A 24,802-nucleotide genomic window follows, 5' to 3' on the forward strand; every position below is an offset into this window, starting at 1 on the left:
AAAATATGTTCTAATAATTATGTGATCTGTATACTAATTGTCTCATTGAATATATACATATATATATATATTTTCAACAAAAAATTACTTCTAATAATTATGTGATGTATATACAAATTGTCTCCCTTTGTTTAGCACTATTTAAAGTGTAATTATTAAATAAAAATCTAAATAAAATGTCCTTATTGCTCTATGTCTTATTGAGCACTCTTATATAAATCTAGTTAAATCTTAATGTTTATTTATCCTGTAATAAAATAAACGTTTTATAATATCAGCTCTGTCTAGTTTTGAGCACTATTTTAAAGGGTTATTATTAAGTCAAAATGTAAATAACATGACTTTATTGCTCTATGTCTCATTGATGGCATTGAAATAAAATATATATATATATATATATATATATATATATATATATATATATATATATATATATATATATATATATTTACTTCAATTAAAACAGACTTCCATTAATTATGTGATCTATATATAAATTGTCTCCCTTGTATATATATATATATATATATATATATATATATATATATATATTTCCTTAAAAAAATCACTTCTGATTATTATGTCATCTATATACAAATTGTCTCCCGTGAATATATATACAAAATAACTTCTAATCATTATGTGATGTATATATAAATTGTCTCCCTTGAATATATATAGATATAGATTAAATATATATATATATATGCATTTCAATTAAAAAAATAAGTACTAATTATGTCATCTATATACAAATTGTCTCCCTTGAATATATATATATATATATATATATATATATATATATATATATATATATATATATTTCAAGTAAAAAAATAACTTCTAATAATTATGTGATCTATATATATACCAATGATGCTTGCATGTGCTCCATAGTTTTATATAGCTGTGTAGTAAGTTTAAAAATTGCTTTGTTTAATTATACAAGACGATTTTACTTTAAGAGTGCTCAATGCATTTAAAGAGCTTTGTAGTAAGAGTTGAAAACATTTTTGCAATTATTTTAGACAAATCTACTTCCAGAGTGCTCAATATATTAGTAGAGCTAAATAAAACATTTGAGAAACAGATATGGCATTTCAACTGCATAAATTTATTTTGACAGAGTACAATACATTAGTAGAGCTAAATATACACTTTCAAAAACATGTATGGCAATTCAGCTACACAAATATACTTAAGAGTGCTCAATAGATTAGTAGACGAAAGCATAAAATTCAGAAAACATGAGGAGCTCTGCAGTATGTTTTGAAAACCTAAATGTCAATATGTAAGTATAGATATACTGTAAGTTTTTATATATATATATATATATATATATATATATATATATATATATATATATATATATATATATATATATATGACAAGTATTTGAAACAAATTTCCTATTTGAGTGCCTAATATATTTGAGAGCTCTATGGTAACTTTATAAAACATATTTCAAAATTATGTTAGATAAATTGTCTTTGAGAGTGCTCATTTAATTAAGTAGAGTTCTGCATTAGTTTTGGGGTATGGTTCTCACTTTATTAGGGCAATAACTTGGACACATTATACTATGGACAAATCCATTGAGGACAATCAAAGGTAACCTGTTTTTTTCGACTCTGCTGAATAAGACTCATCCGTCTTGGTTCACTCTTGGGACATTAAAACAAAAAAGGTGAAGAATTAAAAAAAGAATGCAAAAATGTAAATGTCTTTGCAACTCATTCATTTTCACTTTCATAAAACAAAAACATCTGTAAAAACTTGATAAAAGAATGCACAAACAATAAAATACAAATTTGCTGTCTTGGAATCTGAAATCAGTAGAAACATCCCCTACTGAAATTCCTGCACACCTCAAAAAAAAAAAAAAAAAAAGATTCCTTCCCAATGCAATACTTTTCAAGCAATTACAGTGTCAGACTTGGTACTGGAATGACTCTGTAAACTGAAAAAATATACATAATAAAAAATGTTAAGCAAAATTGATTCATGTTAACACCTCTCCCAACACCACAGATTAACTACAAAAATACTTGATAAAACAAGACACAATTACAAATGTGTATGAAAAAAATTAAAATAAAAAAAATAAAAAAAATCAACCAAGCAATTGCTCATGATTTTCTGGTGTTTGATGGAATGTGAGTAGGCATACAGCCTGGATAATTTTCCAAGGTAAGTGATGATATTCATCATTATTGTCTTTTTGGATTAGTTCAGATATATCTCATAACTATAATTGTTTTATGTATATATTTATATGTCTAGATGTTATGTCTGCTATTTGCATGTTCCCTATAGAAAAAAAGCTACATAAAATCTACAAGTGTATTCTGATGTAAAATTAACTAGTAAATACAATGCTTGTGTTCCTGATATATCAACTATTTCTTATTAGCATATAAGTTGAATCATGAAATGTATCTCCCTTGCCTGTCTCTCTTTATACCTCTGTATTTATCTAGATCTGTCTATCTCTCTTTTCTTATTCTATATCCCTATTCCTCGCCTTGCTATCCACTATGTGTGAACTTATAAATTTCAACATGTCTAGATTGATAAGCTTCTCATTTACCGGTACCTAACTCCCGTTTTGAAGTTAGAAGTTTTAACTTGATTACACATTTATATGCCAAGGCATCGATGAGGCACATCCAGACGCCAACCTACACGGTGCAGAGAAAGGACAGAAAAAAAACTAAGTCCCGATGTGCCTAGCAGATTAGAAGGCATTTTGCTACGCCTACATTCACCCAACATGGCAGTAGGCGTCGATCGGGCACTTCCAGACACTTATTTACACTGTTTTGAACTTAGAAATTTAAATTGAATACTCGTGGACATGTGTTGGTCTAGTAGCTCCTCATCTACCTATACCTACGTCCGCCCCTGTAAGGACTTAGAAATTTTTCAATTGAATACACGCTGAGATGCCTTGGTCTATAAGATTGTCACCTATCTATACCTACATCCCCTCTTGTTTGGACTTAGAAATTTTTCAATTGAATACACGCTGAGATGCCTTGGTCTATAAGATTGTCACCTATCTATACCTACATCCCCTCTTGTTTGGACTTAGAATTTTTTCAATTGAATACACTCTGAGATGCTTTGGTCTATAAGATTGTCACCTATCTATACCTACATCCCCTCTTGTTTGGACTTAGAAATTTTTCACTTGAATACACTCTGAGATGCCTTGGTCTATAAGATTGTCACCTATCTATACCTACATCCCCTCTTGTTTGGACTTAGAAATTTTTCAATTGAATACACTCTGAGATGCTTTGGTCTATAAGATTGTCACCTATCTATACCTACATCCCCTCTTGTTTGGACTTAGAAATTTTTCAATTGAATACACTCTGAGATGCTTTGGTCTATAAGATTGTCACCTATCTATACCTACATCCCCTCTTGTTTGGACTTAGAATTTTTTCAATTGAATACACTCTGAGATGCTTTGGTCTATAAGATTGTCACCTATCTATACCTACATCCCCTCTTGTTTGGACTTTGAAATTTTTCAATTGAATACACTCTGAGATGCCTTGGTCTATAAGATTGTCACCTATCTATACCTACATCCCCTCTTGTTTGGACTTAGACATTTTTCAATTGAATACACGCTGAGATGCCTTGGTCTATAAGATTGTCACCTATCTATACCTACATCCCCTCTTGTTTGGACTTAGAAATTTTTCAATTGAATACACTCTGAGATGCCTTGGTCTATAAGATTGTCACCTATCTATACCTACATCCCCTCTTGTTTGGACTTAGAAATTTTTCAATTGAATACACTCTGAGATGCCTTGGTCTATAAGATTGTCACCTATCTATACCTACATCCCCTCTTGTTTGGACTTAGAAATTTTTCAATTGAATACACGCTGAGATGCCTTGGTCTATAAGATTGTCACCTATCTATACCTACATCCCCTCTTGTTTGGACTTAGAATTTTTTCAATTGAATACACTCTGAGATGCTTTGGTCTATAAGATTGTCACCTATCTATACCTACATCCCCTCTTGTTTGGACTTGGAAATTTTTCAATTGAATACACGCTGAGATGCCTTGGTCTATAAGATTGTCACCTATCTATACCTACATCCCCTCTTGTTTGGACTTAGAAATTTTTCACTTGAATACACTCTGAGATGCCTTGGTCTATAAGATTGTCACCTATCTATACCTACATCCCCTCTTGTTTGGACTTAGAAATTTTTCACTTGAATACACTCTGAGATGCCTTGGTCTATAAGATTGTCACCTATCTATACCTACATCCCCTCTTGTTTGGACTTGGAAATTTTTCAATTGAATACACGCTGAGATGCCTTGGTCTATAAGATTGTCACCTATCTATACCTACATCCCCTCTTGTTTGGACTTAGAAATTTTTCAATTGAATACACTCTGAGATGCGTTGGTCTATAAGATTGTCACCTATCTATACCTACATCCCCTCTTGTTTGGACTTAGAAATTTTTCAATTGAATACACTCTGAGATGCCTTGGTCTATAAGATTGTCACCTATCTATACCTACATCCCCTCTTGTTTGGACTTAGAAATTTTTCAATTGAATACACGCTGAGATGCCTTGGTCTATAAGATTGTCACCTATCTATACCTACATCCCCTCTTGTTTGGACTTAGAAATTTTTCACGTGAATACACGCTGAGATGCCTTGGTCTATAAGATTGTCACCTATCTATACCTACATCCCCTCTTGTTTGGACTTAGAAATTTTTCACTTGAATACACTCTGAGATGCCTTGGTCTATAAGATTGTCACCTATCTATACCTACATCCCCTCTTGTTTGGACTTAGAAATTTTTCAATTGAATACACGCTGAGATGCCTTGGTCTATAAGATTGTCACCTATCTATACCTACATCCCCTCTTGTTTGGACTTAGAAATTTTTCAATTGAATACACGCTGAGATGCCTTGGTCTATAAGATTGTCACCTATCTATACCTACATCCCCTCTTGTTTGGACTTAGAAATTTTTCACTTGAATACACTCTGAGATGCTTTGGTCTATAAGATTGTCACCTATCTATACCTACATCCCCCTCTTGTTTGGACTTAGAAATTTTTCAATTGAATACACGCTGAGATGCCTTGGTCTATAAGATTGTCACCTATCTATACCTACATCCCCTCTTGTTTGGACTTAGAAATTTTTCACGTGAATACACGCTGAGATGCCTTGGTCTATAAGATTGTCACCTATCTATACCTACATCCCCTCTTGTTTGGACTTAGAAATTTTTCACTTGAATACACTCTGAGATGCTTTGGTCTATAAGATTGTCACCTATCTATACCTACATCCCCCTCTTGTTTGGACTTAGAAATTTTTCACGTGAATACACGCTGAGATGCCTTGGTCTATAAGATTGTCACCTATCTATACCTACATCCCCTCTTGTTTGGACTTAGAAATTTTTCAATTGAATACACTCTGAGATGCTTTGGTCTATAAGATTGTCACCTATCTATACCTACATCCCCTCTTGTTTGGACTTAGAAATTTTTCAATTGAATACACTCTGAGATGCCTTGGTCTATAAGATTGTCACCTATCTATACCTACATCCCCTCTTGTTTGGACTTAGAAATTTTTCAATTGAATACACGCTGAGATGCCTTGGTCTATAAGATTGTCACCTATCTATACCTACATCCCCTCTTGTTTGGACTTAGAAATTTTTCACGTGAATACACGCTGAGATGCCTTGGTCTATAAGATTGTCACCTATCTATACCTACATCCCCTCTTGTTTGGACTTAGAAATTTTTCAATTGAATACACTCTGAGATGCTTTGGTCTATAAGATTGTCACCTATCTATACCTACATCCCCTCTTGTTTGGACTTAGAAATTTTTCACGTGAATACACGCTGAGATGCCTTGGTCTATAAGATTGTCACCTATCTATACCTACATCCCCTCTTGTTTAGACTTAGAAATTTTTCAATTGAATACACTCTGAGATGCTTTGGTCTATAAGATTGTCACCTATCTATACCTACATCCCCTCTTGTTTGGACTTAGAATTTTTTCAATTGAATACACTCTGAGATGCTTTGGTCTATAAGATTGTCACCTATCTATACCTACATCCCCTCTTGTTTGGACTTAGAATTTTTTCAATTGAATACACTCTGAGATGCCTTGGTCTATAAGATTGTCACCTATCTATACCTACATCCCCTCTTGTTTGGACTTAGAAATTTTTCAATTGAATACACTCTGAGATGCCTTGGTCTATAAGATTGTCACCTATCTATACCTACATCCCCTCTTGTTTGGACTTAGAAATTTTTCAATTGAATACACGCTGAGATGCCTTGGTCTATAAGATTGTCACCTATCTATACCTACATCCCCTCTTGTTTGGACTTAGAAATTTTTCACGTGAATACACGCTGAGATGCCTTGGTCTATAAGATTGTCACCTATCTATACCTACATCCCCTCTTGTTTGGACTTAGAAATTTTTCAATTGAATACACGCTGAGATGCCTTGGTCTATAAGATTGTCACCTATCTATACCTACATCCCCTCTTGTTTGGACTTAGAAATTTTTCAATTGAATACACGCTGAGATGCCTTGGTCTATAAGATTGTCACCTATCTATACCTACATCCCCTCTTGTTTGGACTTAGAAATTTTTCAATTGAATACACGCTGAGATGCCTTGGTCTATAAGATTGTCACCTATCTATACCTACATCCCCTCTTGTTGGACTTGGAAATTTTTCAATTGAATACACGCTGAGATGCCTTGGTCTATAAGATTGTCACCTATCTATACCTACATCCCCTCTTGTTTGGACTTAGAAATTTTTCAATTGAATACACGCTGAGATGCCTTGGTCTATAAGATTGTCACCTATCTATACCTACATCCCCCTCTTGTTTGGACTTAGAAATTTTTCACGTGAATACACGCTGAGATGCCTTGGTCTATAAGATTGTCACCTATCTATACCTACATCCCCTCTTGTTTGGACTTATTGTCACCTATCTATACCTACATCCCCACTTGTTTGGACTTAGAAATTTTTCAATTGAATACACGCTGAGATGCCTTGGTCTATAAGATTGCCATCTATCAATGCCTACATCCCCTCTTGTTTGCACTTAGAAATTTTTCAATTGAATACACTCTGAGATGCTTTGGTCTATAAGATTGTCACCTATCTATACCTACATCCCCTCTTGTTTGGACTTAGAATTTTTTCAATTGAATACACTCTGAGATGCCTTGGTCTATAAGATTGTCACCTATCTATACCTACATCCCCTCTTGTTTGGACTTAGAAATTTTTCAATTGAATACACTCTGAGATGCTTTGGTCTATAAGATTGTCACCTATCTATACCTACATCCCCTCTTGTTTGGACTTAGAAATTTTTCAATTGAATACACGCTGAGATGCCTTGGTCTATAAGATTGTCACCTATCTATACCTACATCCCCTCTTGTTTGACTTAGAAATTTTTCAATTGAATACACTCTGAGATGCTTTGGTCTATAAGATTGTCACCTATCTATACCTACATCCCCTCTTGTTTGGAGTTAGAAATTTTTCAATTGAATACACTCTGAGATGCTTTGGTCTATAAGATTGTCACCTATCTATACCTACATCCCCTCTTGTTTGGACTTAGAAATTTTTCACTTGAATACACTCTGAGATGCTTTGGTCTATAAGATTGTCACCTATCTATACCTACATCCCCTCTTGTTTGGACTTTGAAATTTTTCAATTGAATACACTCTGAGATGCCTTGGTCTATAAGATTGTCACCTATCTATACCTACATCCCCTCTTGTTTGGACTTAGAAATTTTTCAATTGAATACACGCTGAGATGCCTTGGTCTATAAGATTGTCACCTATCTATACCTACATCCCCTCTTGTTGGACTTGGAAATTTTTCAATTGAATACACGCTGAGATGCCTTGGTCTATAAGATTGTCACCTATCTATACCTACATCCCCTCTTGTTTGGACTTAGAAATTTTTCAATTGAATACACGCTGAGATGCCTTGGTCTATAAGATTGCCATCTATCAATGCCTACATCCCCTCTTGTTTGGACTTAGAAATTTTTCAATTGAATACACTCTGAGATTCCTTGGTCTATAAGATTGTCACCTATCTATACCTACATCCCCTCTTGTTTGACTTAGAAATTTTTCAATTGAATACACTCTGAGATGCTTTGGTCTATAAGATTGTCACCTATCTATACCTACATCCCCTCTTGTTTGGAGTTAGAAATTTTTCAATTGAATACACTCTGAGATGCTTTGGTCTATAAGATTGTCACCTATCTATACCTACATCCCCTCTTGTTTGGACTTAGAAATTTTTCAATTGAATACACGCTGAGATGCCTTGGTCTATAAGATTGTCACCTATCTATACCTACATCCCCTCTTGTTTGGACTTAGAAATTTTTCAATTGAATACACGCTGAGATGCCTTGGTCTATAAGATTGTCACCTATCTATACCTACATCCTCCTCTTGTTTGGACTTAGAAATTTTTCACGTGAATACACGCTGAGATGCCTTGGTCTATAAGATTGTCACCTATCTATACCTACATCCCCTCTTGTTTGGACTTAGAAATTTTTCACTTGAATACACTCTGAGATGCCTTGGTCTATAAGATTGTCACCTATCTATACCTACATCCCCTCTTGTTTGGACTTAGAAATTTTTCAATTGAATACACGCTGAGATGCCTTGGTCTATAAGATTGCCATCTATCAATGCCTACATCCCCTCTTGTTTGGACTTAGAAATTTTTCACTTGAATACACGCTGAGATGCCTTGGTCTATAAGATTGCCATCTATCAATGCCTACATCCCCTCTTGTTTGGACTTAGAAATTTTTCAATTGAATACACTCTGAGATGCCTTGGTCTATAAGATTGTCACCTATCTATACCTACATCCCCTCTTGTTTGACTTAGAAATTTTTCAATTGAATACACTCTGAGATGCTTTGGTCTATAAGATTGTCACCTATCGATACCTACATCCCCTCTTGTTTGGAGTTAGAAATTAAAAATAGATATGGAAAGAGTTAATTTCGAAACATCGCTAAAATCATCCCCACACACAGCAAGCATAGCTATATTATTAAATTAATTAAAAAAAAACACTAACCTAGTTCTAAAACAGATCCTTTGTTCGATAAAATGCATGCCCATTGGCTGATAGGAAGGGGCGCGGTGGATACTAGAAAGCTGATTGGCTAACTAAAAATCCTCAACATATATAAAAACAAGAAGCAACCACAGAATTCGCGCATAAGCCTGACGAATCCTATAAGTGGATGAAACGCAGAATATTCAGTGTAGCTTAATTGCCGTATATATTTTATAAATTACTATATATATATATATATATATATATATATATATGACATGTTGTGTTGCCATGTGTAATATAAAAGTTTTTAATTTTAACTCAAAATTAAAATTAAAAAATCTCTTAATCCTATTAATTTCAGTGTTATGCAATCAATTGTTTAAGGGTTTATCAGTTAAATATTTTTGCATAGACACACATACATACATTTACTTTTTGATTTATATAGATTTGTTTTATTTTCTTTATAGGATTGTCACCAGCCGACATTATTTCCAACAGGAAGTTGCAAGGGTTTGTGCGGCATTGGTGCAAATTTTAGAAACAAAAAAAAAACAATATGGGAAGTCAGGAATTTGTTTCGATTATGTTCACGAAAAAAAATGCCGAAATGTTTAAGTTGATTCAGGAGGAAATGCACCTTGACGACAACGCTTTGATGGAATTCTTTTTTACATTGCATGAAAAGTAAGTATCATTTATAAAAATTAAATTTTGTTATTTTTTATAAATTTAATTTTAATTGGTCTCCAGACAAAAGAGGAATTGGACCTAGTAATGTAAGCTTTTTAATGCTATCATTTATAAAAATTAAATTTTGTTATTTTTTATAAATTTAATTTTAATTGGTCTCCAGACAAAAGAGGAATTGGACCTAGTAATGTAAGCTTTTTAATGCTATCATTTATAAAAATTAAATTGTGTTATTTTTTTATAGATTTATTTTTAATTGGTATCCAGACAAAAGAGGAATTGGACCTAGTAATTTAACCTTTTTAACGCTATCATTTATAAAAATTAAATTGTGTTATTTTTTTATAAATTTAATTTTAATTGGTCTCCAGACAAAAGAGGAATTGGACCTAGTAATTTAACCTTTTTAACGCTATCATTTATAAAAATTAAATTTTGTTATTTTTTTATAAATTTCATTTTAATTGGTCTCCAGACAAAAGAGGAATTGGACCTAGTAATTTAACCTTTTTAACGCTATCATTTATACAAATTAACACTGACTTAAATTTTGTTCTGGTACTTTGTACAATTTAATGAAGGCATTAAAAAATGAAAATATCGAAAAAAGGTTATATTGTACGTATCCGTTATGGACTGAAGATCTCCAAGGAAAAATTTCATTTAATTTGATCGAGTAGTTTTTTTTTTTTTTTTTTTTTTTACATCGAAAAAACACGTTTTTATGAGAGCACGTTGAAATCAGCCATTATGGAAATTTTTAACCCGCCACGGGGAGATAACTCAATGTAAAGTGCTGACACTCCCTCCCCGTCTTTATTACTAGCTTTTCTTTTTAAAAATCAAACCTTTTGCTTGGTATCATAACAAATTGTTTTTTCGCTGTAAAAAACATACTACTAAAACTAATTAAGTGAAATTATTTTCTGGAAAACTTTGTTCCATAACGTATATGTACAATATAACCTTTTTTCGATATTTTCAATTTTTAATGTCTTGAAACATTTTAATTTTTTTTAAATTAATAAGAAAATATTGGATCCAAAAGATAAAACAGTTTTTAGAACACATTAAAAAATGAAAAAATGTTTCATTAAAAGGAGAAAAAAATATCCGATTCCTTTTACACCATATCAGGTTCATCTTCAGAAAGCGAAAAAGTTCTATTGCTGTTTTTTTTTTTTTTTTTTTTTTTTGCATATAAAAATCTTTGTCTTGTTATGTTTACTGTTTATCTTTTTTACGAAATCATTTACGAACTTTGTTATCAAACATAATTTTTTATAACACTATTGAATACAACAGGAAAAAAAAAAAAAAAATTACTGTTGTTTAGTGTTAAAATTTGTGTGAAAAAAAAAAAAAAAAATTTCTTTTGTTTTCATTTAATTTTACTCTATATGAAAAAAAAAAATCTCGCATTGTTCTTGGCTTTTAATTTTACCTTATAATTTTCTTCAACAATGCTTCAAGCAAACTACAATCTACTTATAATTTTTTTTAATTAGCAGGAATTCACTCCCGTTTGTTCGTACTTTTCTCAATAACCACACCTTGGATTTTTTTTAAATATTGTGCACAAACAGTAGTCATGGTGATAATAAATTTTTGCCAGAACGGATTTTCTGGGATATCTCTGGTCGTCCCATCTAGGGGGCATTATATGAATAAATGTTCGAAGTCCTGTTGAAAGTAAATTTTTCACTCCTGGGGGAGATCTTGCATGCTCGGTTTGTTAATGGGAAAATCTTTGAATAAACAGATAAAACTGTTTTTAGAACACGTTAAATATGCAAAAGTATTTTTATTAAATGAAGAAAATATGATCCTATTCCCTGTTTTTTTTCTTTTTTCTTAAAGTTGAAACATTTAAATCTGAAACAGCTAAATCTGACCCCCAAGATCGCCATGGGCATGGAATATGTGCCTACATTAAAGATGGCTTCCCGTGTGGCAGGGATATCTCTAGAGAAGATCCTAATTTACCCTATATGTGCTTCAGGGTTGCACTTGCTAACACCACTGCATTTATATTTGCCCTCTATCGGCCCCACAACAGCGGAGTTACTATCTTTAAGAGTATATCTGAGAAAATAGACCAGATCCTGTCTGCACATACCTCAGCTAACATCCACATCTGTGGTGACTTCAACGTCCATAACGTGGAATGGCTGACCCATTCAAATAAGACAGACGATGAGGGGAGGTTTTGTCATGATTTTGCCATTGTTTATGACCTCACTCAGATTGTTCGCGAACCCACCCGTGTGCCTGATACTACCGGTCAATATTCAAACCTCCTAGACCTTTTTCTCTCAACTTCCCCTGAGCTATGTTCATGTTCCATTCATTCTCCTTTAGGATCCCCCGACCACTCCGTCGTATCAGTTAAGATAAAAATGAAATGTAATAAGTCCCCAGACGTACCCCTCCACCGTACTGTATACCGATACTCTATGGCTGACTGGGATAGCTTCCGTACATTCATATCTGATTTACCTCTGCATTCCATGTTTAAAAAGGAAGTGCCCTCTATAGTATCAGATCTGACCGAATGGTTAATTGTAGGCATAGACCGATTCATACCATCTAAAAAATTCCAACAAAAACCTAACAGCCAGCCATGGTTCTCCCCAGAATGTGCTGCTGCCATTGCGCACAAAAATCACTTTTTCCATAGCTACCAACGTAATAGATGCACTGAGACTAAAGCTGCTTTCAAGAACGCCAGCAACCACTGTAAAAGAGTAATAAAAAATGCATGAGAGCTATATGCCCAGTCTGTTAAATCCAAAGTAGCTGATCAGCGGCTTGGTTCCCACCAGTTTTGGCAAATAACAAATAGGATCCTGAAAAGAAGTGTGCGTTCTATCCCAACCATTATCAATGGACCAGACGTCATCTCGTCAGCATCAGACAAGGCCAAACTATTTGCAAAGAACTTTGCAGCTAATTCTCCCCTATGCGACGAAGGCCAACAACTTCCTTAACCCTAACCCTATAACACAGAACACTCTAGGTAACATACAAATATCTGTGCATGAGGTCGCCAAGCTAATCAAGAACCTTGATTCCAGTAAAGTAACTGGCCCTGATGGCATCCCAATTATAGTGTTAAAAAAGCTTCAACCAGAACTTGCTCCCATACTTACGAAACGTTGCCTTAAGGAGAAGTGCTTTCCGACTCCCTGGAAAATCTCATCAGTATGCCCTGTATTTAAGAATTCAGGTGATAAGTCATCTCCCTCTCAGTACAGACCAATAAGTCTCCTGTGTGTTATGAGTAAGTTGCTGGAATCCATATTAAATAGAGAAATAGTCAACCACCTCAGCAGAAATAACCTTCTTAGTTACACACAATATGGTTTCCGTTCTGCAAGATCTACCGCAGATGTGCTAACGGTTATATCTCACAGGATTAGTGAATCTCTTGATAAAGGCTTCCTTTCTAGGGCAATTGCTCTTGACATATCAAAGGCCTTCGACAAGGTATGGCATAAGGGCCTACTTCACAAGATTTCCAGCTACGGTATAACTGGAAATGTTTTCTCAATCATTTAAACATTTCTCTCCGATAGGCTCATAAGAGTAGTGGTTGATGGACAAAAATCAGAGGCCTACAGTATTAATGCTGGAGTCCCTCAAGGGTCAATCCTGGGCCCAGCTCTCTTCCTGATCTACATCAATGATCTCCCTAAACACATACTTAAATCATTCGTTGACATCTATGCTGATGACGTGACCATCTACGGCAACACATCAAAGGCTGTAAATGACAAAGCTCTCTCTGATTCTCTCTCCTCTGATCTTTAACGAGTAGTTCAGTGGGAGAAGACGTGGCTGGTTACCTTTAATGCATCTAAAACCAAACTCCTATCTTTACATCATCAATGCTCTGATCCCCATCTGGCATCAATTGAAATGAATGGCTTTCGTCTAGGAGAAGTCCCGTGTTTTGACAAGCTTCTGGGTTTGTCCTTTACTCCTGATCTGAAATGGAACACGTACATCAAGTCTGTTGCCAAGGTCGCTGGAAAGATGGTGGGATCCTTCTACCGCTCCAGAAAATATCTTGCTACTGATGCAATTCTCTATCTATATAAAAGCCAAGTACGTCCAAGGATAGAATACTGCTGCCATATCTGGGCAGGAGCTGCTAAAAACAGCCTATCCTGCCTTGACAGAGTACAAAATAGACTTTGTGGCTTAGTGGGGGATGTCCTTTTCTCTTCCCTGCAACCTCTCTCCCACAGAAGAGACGTTGTGAGCCTATCCTTGTTTTATCGTTATTTCCATGGCAGGTGCTCGTCTGAACTCCAATCTCTGGTCCCCCCTCGCCAATCTTTCACGAAAAACACCCGTCTAGCTGAATCCACTGTGAAAAATTTTCCCCACTCTTTATCTGTGCCTGAATCAAAACGTAGATTCCATGAACAAATCTTCTTTCTTAGAACTGCACGCCTGTGGAACTCTGTTCTGTCTGCCTGCTTCCCACCTGACTACAACCTGGATGTCTTCAAGTCCAATGTAAACATTCCTAATGAACCGCCTCCTTAAGTAAACACTTCATTAAATCTCCACACTAACATACTGTACTTGCAATAACCCTTATCCCTGAGTGGCTTCCGGGCCTTGATAAGTGATGACCACTGTGTAAAAAAAAAAAAAATTATTAAATCAAATAAAGCACATATATAAAAAAATGTGGTGTTTGTCTATAAATCGGTCAAAAAAAACTTTTTTACTAGAAAAATCTGTAAAAAATCTTTTTAATCTACGTACTTGTCATTGCATGAAAAGGTTATATTCCAAAAATCACATAAATCGATCAAGTAGGTTTTTTTTATTTAAGAAAATCAAATATTATGAGACATTTTATCGAAGAATGACTTCACACCATCGTGTTTTTAAATGATACACTGCTCGCGACACCTATTGGAATTGTTTGGAATATAAGTTCCGCAAGGGGCAGGCAATCAACTTTTTACGCTTTAGAAGAAAAAAAAAAAAACTTGGAAAATTAAGACATTTATAAGTTTTTAAGGATGTTGAAAACGAAAATAACGTTTAAAATTCCAGCAAATGAGTAGTTTCCAAGATATGAAGAATTTTACGTAAACTGAGCACCCACACGTTGACGATCCTCCAACAAAAATTCGGCAAATGCGTATTTCAGCTGCGTAAATATTTGACCACTAAAACTGGTGGCCATAAAGTGGGTGATCATTATACGTTAAATTATTTTCGAAAAGTAATCCCCTCCACTTTCTTTAAACTAACATTTCTTCATATCTTGGAAATTATTCGTTTGCTGGAATTTTAAACGTTATTTTCGTTTTCAACTTCCCCAAAAACCTATAAATGTCTTAATTTTCCAAGTTTTTTTTTTTTTCTAGAACGTGGAAAGTCGATTGTCTGACCCTTGCTGATCTTATATTCCAAACATTCCCAATAGGTGTCGCTAGCAGTGTATTATTCATAAACAAGATGGCATGAAGTCATTCTTTGATAAAATATCTCATAATATTTGATTTTCTTAAATAAATAAAAAAAAACTACTTGATCGATTTACGTGATTTTTGGAATATAACCTTTTCATGCAGTGATAAGTATGTACATTATAAAGATTTTTTTACAGACTTTTCTTGTAAAAAAAAAAAAGTTTTTTTTGGCCCGTTTTTGGTTCAACACTAAAAAAAATAAACAATTTGAAAGTGATGTTTATTGATATATTTCGGCGAAGAAATGCACCTTTGTCAAGATTGTTTTTTTTTTACCTCTCATGTCTCACGAAGGTACTTTTAGGCGTTTAGTTGTTGCTCAACGATTTGATTTTTTTTTTTATATAGTCCAGGAATGCACATGATGTGTGCTTAAGGAATAATAGTTTGGAAATGTTGGTAAATAGGAAATCAAACAGAGCACGTATATATAAAATAAAGAAGGGCAAGTTTCTTATCTCTATATAAATAAAATGAACTCATTTTTTCCCGTCTGATTTTGACCTTAATAGGATTAAAAATCAAGATATTTCATGCAAATATAATATGCACAAACGGCAGAACAATATCTGAGGTGTGTTATAGGCTTATTATTTCTCAAATTCCTCGATAATCTTAGATTTCTATACTTTTTCTGCTGAGAAGCCACGGCCAAAATCGGTTAAGATCAATGGAAGTGGTAAAATACTTTCTCTCTTATAAATTCCTCCTCCCCCTGCCACCACTTAACACCGTTTGGGGATCGTTCACAAGGAACAGTTGAGAAGAGAACACCGGTTTGGCTTCGTAGTTCTTTCATGTGAAGTTATTTAAAGTTTCTTATCTGAAATATATTGATAATTTTTATTGGATGGATTATCATCATTATTATTATTATTATTATTATTATCATCATTATTATTATTATTATGATTTTTGGAATATAACCTTTTCATGCAGTGATAAGTATGTACATTATAAAGATTTTTTTACAGACTTTTCTTGTAAAAAAAAAAAGTTTTTTTTGACCCGTTTTTGGTTCAACACAAAAAAAATAAACAATTTGAAAGTAATGTTTATTGATATATTTCGGCAAAGAAATGCACCTTTGTCAAGATTGTTTTTTTTTTACCTCTCATACCTCACGAAGGTACTTTTAGGTGTTTAGTTGTTGTTCAATGGTTTTACCTTTTTTTTATATAGTCCAGGAATGCACATGATGTGTGCTTAAGGAATAATAGTTTGGAAATGTTGGTAAATAGGAAATCAAACAGAACACGTATATATAAAATAAAGAAGGGCAAGTTTCTTATCTCTATATAAATAAAATGAACTCATTTTTTCCCGTCTGATTTTGACCTTAATAGGATTAAAAATCAAGATATTTCATGCAAATATAATATGCACAAACGGCAGAACAATATCTGAGGTGTGTTATAGGCTTATTATTTCTCAAATTCCTCGATAATCTTAGATTTCTATACTTTTTCTGCTGAGAAGCCACGGCCAAAATCGGTTAAGATCAATGGAAGTGGTAAAATACTTTCTCTCTTATAAATTCCTCCTCCCCCTGCCACCACTTAACACCGTTTGGGGATCGTTCACAAGGAACAGTTGAGAAGAGAACACCGGTTTGGCTTCGTAGTTCTTTCATGTGAAGTTATTTAAAGTTTCTTATCTGAAATATATTGATAATTTTTATTGGATGGATTATCATTATTATTATTATTATTATTATTATTAGAGAATGGGTTTTCTTGAAATAGGAGACTTCTGCTAGGTCCGTATATATTGGAACGGTTATTTGAATTACGTTTCAATGTATTATCCCCCTTCTCTCCTGCCTCATTATTTTGCTCCTAATGTAGTCATTGCTAGATGTCACATCCATAGTAAGCCGTTTAGACCTGCCAAACTTGCTTTGTCTGAATCCAACACACAGACACAGAACAAGCATGGAGCAGAGCACGTGCAGGCATCGCACGGCTTTGAGGCACATGTATTTCCGGTGACCTTTGACATTAAGCTTCCGTCCTCTTCTCTTCTTTCTCTTTTTCGCTTGACACCAAGCCGGTCGCACGTATAAACCACGCGCTTTATAAGCATGCACTCGGAGAGCGACAACAGAAACATGAGGTAGGCTTGCATATTTTTCATATAAACATAGTTATCTGTAAGATGCTTACATATAGAGCTAATACAATATGAACAATCCAAGACTGTTATATTTAAGCTATATATCGCTTGTGTAAAGTATGAACTATAACCTCTATTTGCGCACACTTACACAGATGTCAACATGTACAAGCCACAATCACACGTCCTTACGTGACTACCAAATTATTGCACCACTGTATAAACTTCGTTTTGTTTTAAATAAATAATGTAGTTATATATATATATATATATATATATTTTTTACATTTTCACCCCAAACAAGGCAAATTGCCACTTTGGTGTAGGGGGCTACTATCGGGAGCAGCAACTACTGGGGTACTATGTAGGGATTAGGGCAGCAAGATGTCGGTTCACGTTACACTTGAACTTCTGCACGTCAGTACTGTTGGGGAAGCAGAGACCTGGAATGGAATTCCAGAGTCTAGCGGTTCTGGGGAAGAAACTATTGGAGTAAAAAGATCTTTTACATCTAGGGATCTCTACAGTGTGGGGGTGGGATTTAGCAGCCTGTCGGGTTTGTCGAGGGTGCTCACGTCATGGGGGCACAAGTGATTGCAGTTCGTCAGAGCATTCACCACTAAAATACTTGTAGAACAGGCAGAGGGATGCAACATTTCGTCGATGGGACAGAGGCTGAAGCTTAGATGCCAGTTCAGGGCCTATCAGGTTTGCGACTCTCTTTTGAACCTTGTCAAGGAGCGAGAGACTAGTAGCAGATGCACCAGCCCAAATGTGACAGCAATACTCCATACATGGGCGAATGGTTGCCTTATAGAGGTACAGGATACTTTCGGGTGTTAGTAGTTTTCTAGCACGGTAGAGAGAGCCCACCTTTCTTGCAGCGGCCCTGGCAATGTATACTGGTATAATGTAGTTTTACATATATACTGGTATAATGTAGTTTTACATATATACTGGTATAATGTAGTTTTACATATATACTGGTATAATGTAGTTTTATATATCTATACTGGTATAATGTAGTTTTATATATATATATATATACGGATATAATGGTTTTCTTTATTTCTAATTGATGTAACATCCATATTGATTAAATGATTAAATATATTTTTATATTGTTGTTCTGTTATTTGTTATCTTCTATATGAGCTCCACCTCTATTTGTAGAGCTTTGCATTATTTTATCATTATCATTATTATTATTATTGTTATCGTTATTATTGTTATTTTTATTATAATTACTATTATTGTTATTATAATTATTATTATTATTATTAATATTATTGTTATTATTATCTTTATAATTGTTATTATTATTATTATTATTATTATTATTATTATCGTTATTATTGTTATTATTATTGGCTCACATGGAGCTTTCACACAAGTCAACAATTGATTGGTTTGGAGACCTGTGGTGTTCTCTGGAAGCTGAGTGACAACAAGTCTCCCCAGACGTCCAGCTCTCTCCACCTCCTTCGATAGCATTTGCAGATAAATCTGCCTCATCACAATAGTCTCATACCATTGATTTCTTGCTGGTAGTGGCCATTGGTTTATACTGGAATTTGAGTGGCACTAAGCCTCCCCATGATCCCAGTTCTCTTGGCGCTTGTCCAGCGGAGGTCTGGCCAGCGCTCTCTCCTCGGTCTTTCCATCATACTTAACCCTTCTTGGCTCTTTGGTATCACTTTTCTATTAGAGGAGGGGAACGGTGATGACACATTCTAGGGTTTTCCTTAATATTTCAGCCGTTTTCTTTATCGTTAGGCGTTGTATTTTTGCAGTTATTCCTCTGATTCCAATTTTTGCCATTCTTTTTTCAAAGTTTTTCCTAGTGCTCCTACTATTATCAGTACTATTTTGATTTTCTTCATCATCCAAATCCCTTTTAACTCTCTGGCTAGCTCTGTGTATTTCCTTTGTTTCTCCTTTTCTTTCATACTCGCCCTGTGGTCAGCTGGGACAGCAAAGTCTACAATTTGACAGGATTTTTCTTTCTTGTTAATTATTACGACATCTGGTCTTCTTGCTTGGATGGGTTTGTCCGTCTGTATGTCCATGTCCCTTAGGATTTTGTGGTTCTTGTTTTCGAGTGCTGTTGCGGGTTTATGCTTGTACCATTTGTCTGTACACTCAAAATGCAGTCGTTTGCACAATTCCCAGTGCACCGCCCTCCCCACTTGGTCATGCCTGTTTTTGTATTCCTTTTGGGCCAGTTTGCTGCATTCACTTACTATATGGTTTAGCATTTCGTCTCTCTGTCCACATAGTCTGCATTTGCTGTTTTCTTGTGTTTTATCGATCCTTGCTTTGATATGGTTGGTTCTTATCAAGTTATCTTGTGCTGCAGTTATTAGAGATTCAGTTTCACGGTTTATATGTCCTTTTCACATCCATGTCCAGGTGTTTTCGTTATTCTCATCTTTTCTCGCTTTGTCATTTGTCTCTCTGTTTTTTGCTTTGTTGTTGTTTTTTTCGGTGTCTCTCGCTGCCATAATTATCCTTTCAGTGTTTTGCATTATGTATTTTTCTAGTTCTTTTTTCGTGTCCTTCACACAGTCCTCTATACAGATCAGTCCTCTCTCGCCGTCTTTCCTTTTCACGTAGAGTCTGTCAGTATCGTCCTTTGGGTGTAGTGCATTATGCATGGTCATGAGTTTCCTGGTTTTCTGGTCGAGTTGTCCCAGTTCTTCTTTTGTCCACCCTAACCCGACGGTCCAGACTATCTTACTAGCGATAATCCCCATGTACTTATACCTTTTTATTAGGTTTCTGCTATACAATTTCGTTTCCAGGAGTTTTCTTGTTCTCCTGAGGTATTCCTTTCCAATTTTCTCTTTCATTTCTATTGTTCTGATGGTGTCCGCTTCCAGAATTCCCAAGTATTTATAGTCGTCTTGTTCCCCTAGTGCCTTAATTTCTGTTTAGTTGGGTAGTTCCATGCCTTCTGTCGTTTCCAGTTTTCCCTTTCTTATAACTAGTTGTGCGCACTTTTCCATTCCAAATTCCATTTGGATATCTTGACTGAAGATTCTGGTAGTGTTGATTAGTGTCTCTAGGTCCTTTTCGGTCCTTGCAAATAGTTTAAGATCGTCCATGTACATCAGGTGGTTCATTTTTTTCTCTGTATTGGAGAACTTGTATCCGGCTTGGCACTTTCTCAGAATACTATTCAAGGGCATCATGGCTATGATGAACAGTAATAGTGATAGTGAGTCTCCTTGGAAGATGCCTCTTTGTATGTTAATTTCTGTTATGTGTTGTCCATCAGCTGTCAGTTCCAGTCTCCATGTTTTCATTGCATTTTCTATTACATCAGTGATCCCGCTTGGTATTTTATACATTTTTAAGCATTCTGTTATCCATGCGTGGGGGATCCTGTCTTACGCTTTTTTGTAGTTGATCCATGCCATCGCTAAATTCTATAATTATTATTATAATAATTATTATTAGTGAATGGGGTTTCTCGAAATAGGAGACTTCTGCTAGGTCCGTATATATTGGAAGGGGTATTCAAATTATGGCCTATTATTTTGCTGCTAATGTAGTCATCGCTAGACATCACATCTCTAACATTTTACCTACCATTTTCTTTTGATGAGAAGCATTAGGCTTCGAAATAACTAGGTATGCATTCGTATATATTTTTATATTGTTGTTTTTATTCTTGTTGACTCTTTGCATTATCCTGATAAGTCTCCTCTTAAAGAATTTCTTTAATTTTTTGAAATCTCCATGTGTGTTTATATATATATATATATATATATATATATATATTTTTTTTTTAACCTTTGTATATCTAATTTTAAATAAATAAGAATGTAAAAATACTAATCATAGTAGGGGTGATAAGTAGTTAAATGGATTAATCCTAATCTTATAAATACAAGACTGATAAATTAAAAAATATATCCATTTTAAATGTGGAAATTTATAGCATGAAAAGGTTAGTAACTGCAATTAAGAATAGGAAATTAGATTAAATATTTGTAACATGTCTTCTTCCTGAGGTTAAGGGTGGTGGTGTTTGATCAACACTGCTGGGGAGCCATGATGTAATATACTGTTTTGTTTTTAAATCCCTGAAACAGTGTTTCATGGTAAACAACTGATGATCCCTTTAAAAATAAATTATTAGTACTATAGTAAATTCGAGAGCGAGTTGATGCAGTGATTGCAGGTGATTAAATGGCTTACTGACTAGATGGTTTTCTAACGAATGATAAAAAATATTTTTTTGTATAGTTTTAAAGGTTAAAAATTTCAAAGACTATATATATGTATATATATATATATATATATAATATATATATATATATATATAAACAAATTTACATGGTTGCGACACTGGACATTCTAATGTTTCTAACAAATGGTCAGTTAAAACCAGAAGTCTTCATCAGGCGACTTAATAAATGGTTGCTTCTCACAGAATAAGCCAGTCCTTAACTGGCCTATGGCCTAACTAAAAAAAACACACAATCGTAACTACTCTTCTGAGTTTTTGGATTTTGTAATTTTGCCCGTATTCCTTTCGTTTTCTTTTAAAGTTGATGAGTATCTTTTCTTCTGATGAGTCAGGACAGAAAAGATAAAAAAATGAAATTAATTTTGGCTGCAAGCCAGTTTCTGCGTTTCCCTCCAAGATGTTTGGGAAAACCAGCTCCCATAAATAGCGTGTAAAAGTCGTGCAAATTAAAGATAGACATGACCCCCATTCGTAACTCGTAGATATTATGATTTAGACAGTATATAAAAAGTTTTAAGGAGGAGTGACCCGACCGAGCACCCCCCCCCCAAAGCCTTTGCCGGACATACACAAAAAGTGCACACACACACACATTTTCGCTTTTATATATATACTAGCGGGGGGGGGGGGTACCTGGCGATGCCCCGGGTGTCTTGAGGTAAATTAAAACTCCGGGGGGGGGGGTTAAATGATAAAAAAAAATGTTTTGGTAGGTGAGTGTATGAGGATCGAACCCGTACCCTTGAGTTGGAAATTAATGTGTGAAAAAAAAATGTGCTAAGTTAACCATTGAACCACGGCGACAGACAACGTTAAGCAGGTTATTTAACTATAAAAACAGGCATGTGCAATAAAAGTTAACTCTGCTGCTTCCATTTGACCTAATTAAGAAGGTCAAATAGAAGTCACGCAGCATTTGGGTTTGTTTACCCAAATTTAACTGTTTCTTCCCCCAACAGATGTTGGGGAGGGGGAAAGCCGCTCCCAATTGTCCAGATTGAATAGCAACTGATCAAAGCTGATTGCTTCTGGACGTTTTTCCAGGCGCAATGCCGAAGACATCGTTTGAGTTTAGTTTCACTTTATATATACTAAAAAGCCCAATCAACGCGCAAGAAGCCAAAATAGCAATAATTTTGTAAAAATCGACGTAAATAAATCTATACGCTACGCAGTTTCCTAATTCCTAGATATTATTATATAGGACCTATATACACAGTTGTAAGAGATAGTAACGAACCTGGGACCGTGTGCGAGAAAAGCCTTTGCCAGACATACACAAAATGGTCACACACATTTTGCCTTTTATATATATATAGATATATATATAAAAAATATTATAGCCAATAATATTTTGTAAGACCGATAATCACTGGATTTCCAAACCAGTAGATTTATTGCATTACTTATTGTGAAGTAATATATCTCTATATAAATAAAATGAACTCATTTTTTCCCGTCTGATTTTGACATTAATAGGATTAAAAATCAAGATATTTCATGCAAATATAATATGCACAAACGGCAGAACAATATCTGAGGTGTGTTATAGGCTTATTATTTCTCAAATTCCTCAATAATCTTAGATTTCTATACTTTTTCTGCTGAGAAGTCACGGCCAAAATCGGTTAAGATCAATGGAAGTGGTAAAATATTTTCTCTCTAATAAATTCCTCCTCCCCCTGCCACCACTTAACACCGTTTGGGGATTGTTCACAAGGAACAGTTGAGAAGAGAACACCGGTTTGGCTTCGTAGTTCTTTCATGTGAAGTTATTTAAAATCACTAAACTAAGCTGCAGTGCTCTGTGGCGTAGTGGTTAGCGTGCTGGACAATTCACATTATATTTTCACGTTCGCGCCGACCTACCGTAGTCGTTTTTTTTTTTTTTTTTTTTTTTTTCCTAAACAACTGGAATGGACTTTTCTTGGTGGCCGAACTGTTAACGTTGCAGATGTTTTTTTTTTTTTCACACTTTATTTTCCTACTTTTACTCATGACTCCGGGTTTGATCCTTCCTACTTACCTACCATAACATTTTTTAAAACTCCCCCCCCCCGTCCCGGAAACAATCACTCGGGCAACGCCGGGTACCCCCGCTAGTATATATATAATATAATATAAAGCTGAATGTGTGTGTGTGTGTGTGTCTGGTCACGAATAGGCTCCTATATGGTTGACTATTTTAAAAAAACTGATTACATATAATGATAGAAGATGTATCGAGACACAGGAATGGGTATGTTTGATCTGGCAGAATGGTGGTTCATTAAAATTGTGGAGTCTGTGTTCGCGCCTGGTCCACAAAGTATGGAAATAAAAAATATAAAAAAAAAACGTTTACAAGTGTTTTTGATATAGATGTACATAAGAATACTTTGATGAGTATGTTTTAACTTAAATAGGGATGGTATAATAAAATTATGGGGTGTTCGTTCGCGCCTGACCTCCATAGAATGGAAATATGTCACAAAGTTTAACAAGGTTTTTTTATATAGATACACAGAATATTGTGATAAGTGTTTCAGTGTGAACAGGTATGGTATAATAAATTATGGGGTTTATCTATTTTATTTTTACTTTCATCATATTTTGCTTTGGTTTTGATACCCCAAATTCGAAGCTATCTCTTTACAACCCTTCCTTTTCATAACCTATCATACTTTCATAAATCAGAGTCCATTTTCTGTAGGCTGTTTTTGAACCCAGTCAACGACGGGTACTTTTGCTAGTATATATATATATATATATATATATATATATATATATATATATATATATATATATATATATATATATATATATATATATATATATATATGGGTCTGGCCATACCCACATGGAGAGACAAATAAATAGAAACATTAAAAAATCCTCTATACATATTTTTAAATACACCCCTCCATCTAAACAAACATAATATAAAGAATACCTGAACAGTCTAAGACTGAAATGAAAAATCACAATACTAAAATCTAAGAATCCAAAAAATAAATATCAAAATTGAATGAAAACACCCCTAC

At 34.5% G+C, this 24,802-nt stretch overlaps 1 protein-coding gene across 2 annotated transcripts in view; it reads left to right on the top strand.

The window, feature by feature from the left end:
- Positions 1-1,392: 1,392 nt before the first annotated feature.
- The window catches only part of LOC145270688 (uncharacterized), a 28,384-nt gene continuing 4,974 nt past the window's right edge, over positions 1,393-24,802 (top strand). Inside the window, exons 1-2 of one of the 2 annotated variants that reach the window (XM_080126316.1) lie at positions 1,393-2,190; positions 9,683-9,899. In XM_080126316.1, coding sequence (XP_079982442.1) covers positions 9,772-9,899 — 128 coding nt within the window. In that variant the 5' untranslated portion in view covers positions 1,393-2,190; positions 9,683-9,771. The remainder of the gene's footprint in view (positions 2,191-9,682; positions 9,900-24,802) is intronic. The other variant, XM_080126317.1, reaches the window with a different exon arrangement.

This window comes from Euprymna scolopes, chromosome 46, assembly GCF_053919585.1.
Source record: "Euprymna scolopes isolate OS-2025 chromosome 46, ASM5391958v1, whole genome shotgun sequence".
NCBI classification, from domain to species: Eukaryota; Metazoa; Mollusca; class Cephalopoda; order Sepiida; family Sepiolidae; genus Euprymna; species Euprymna scolopes.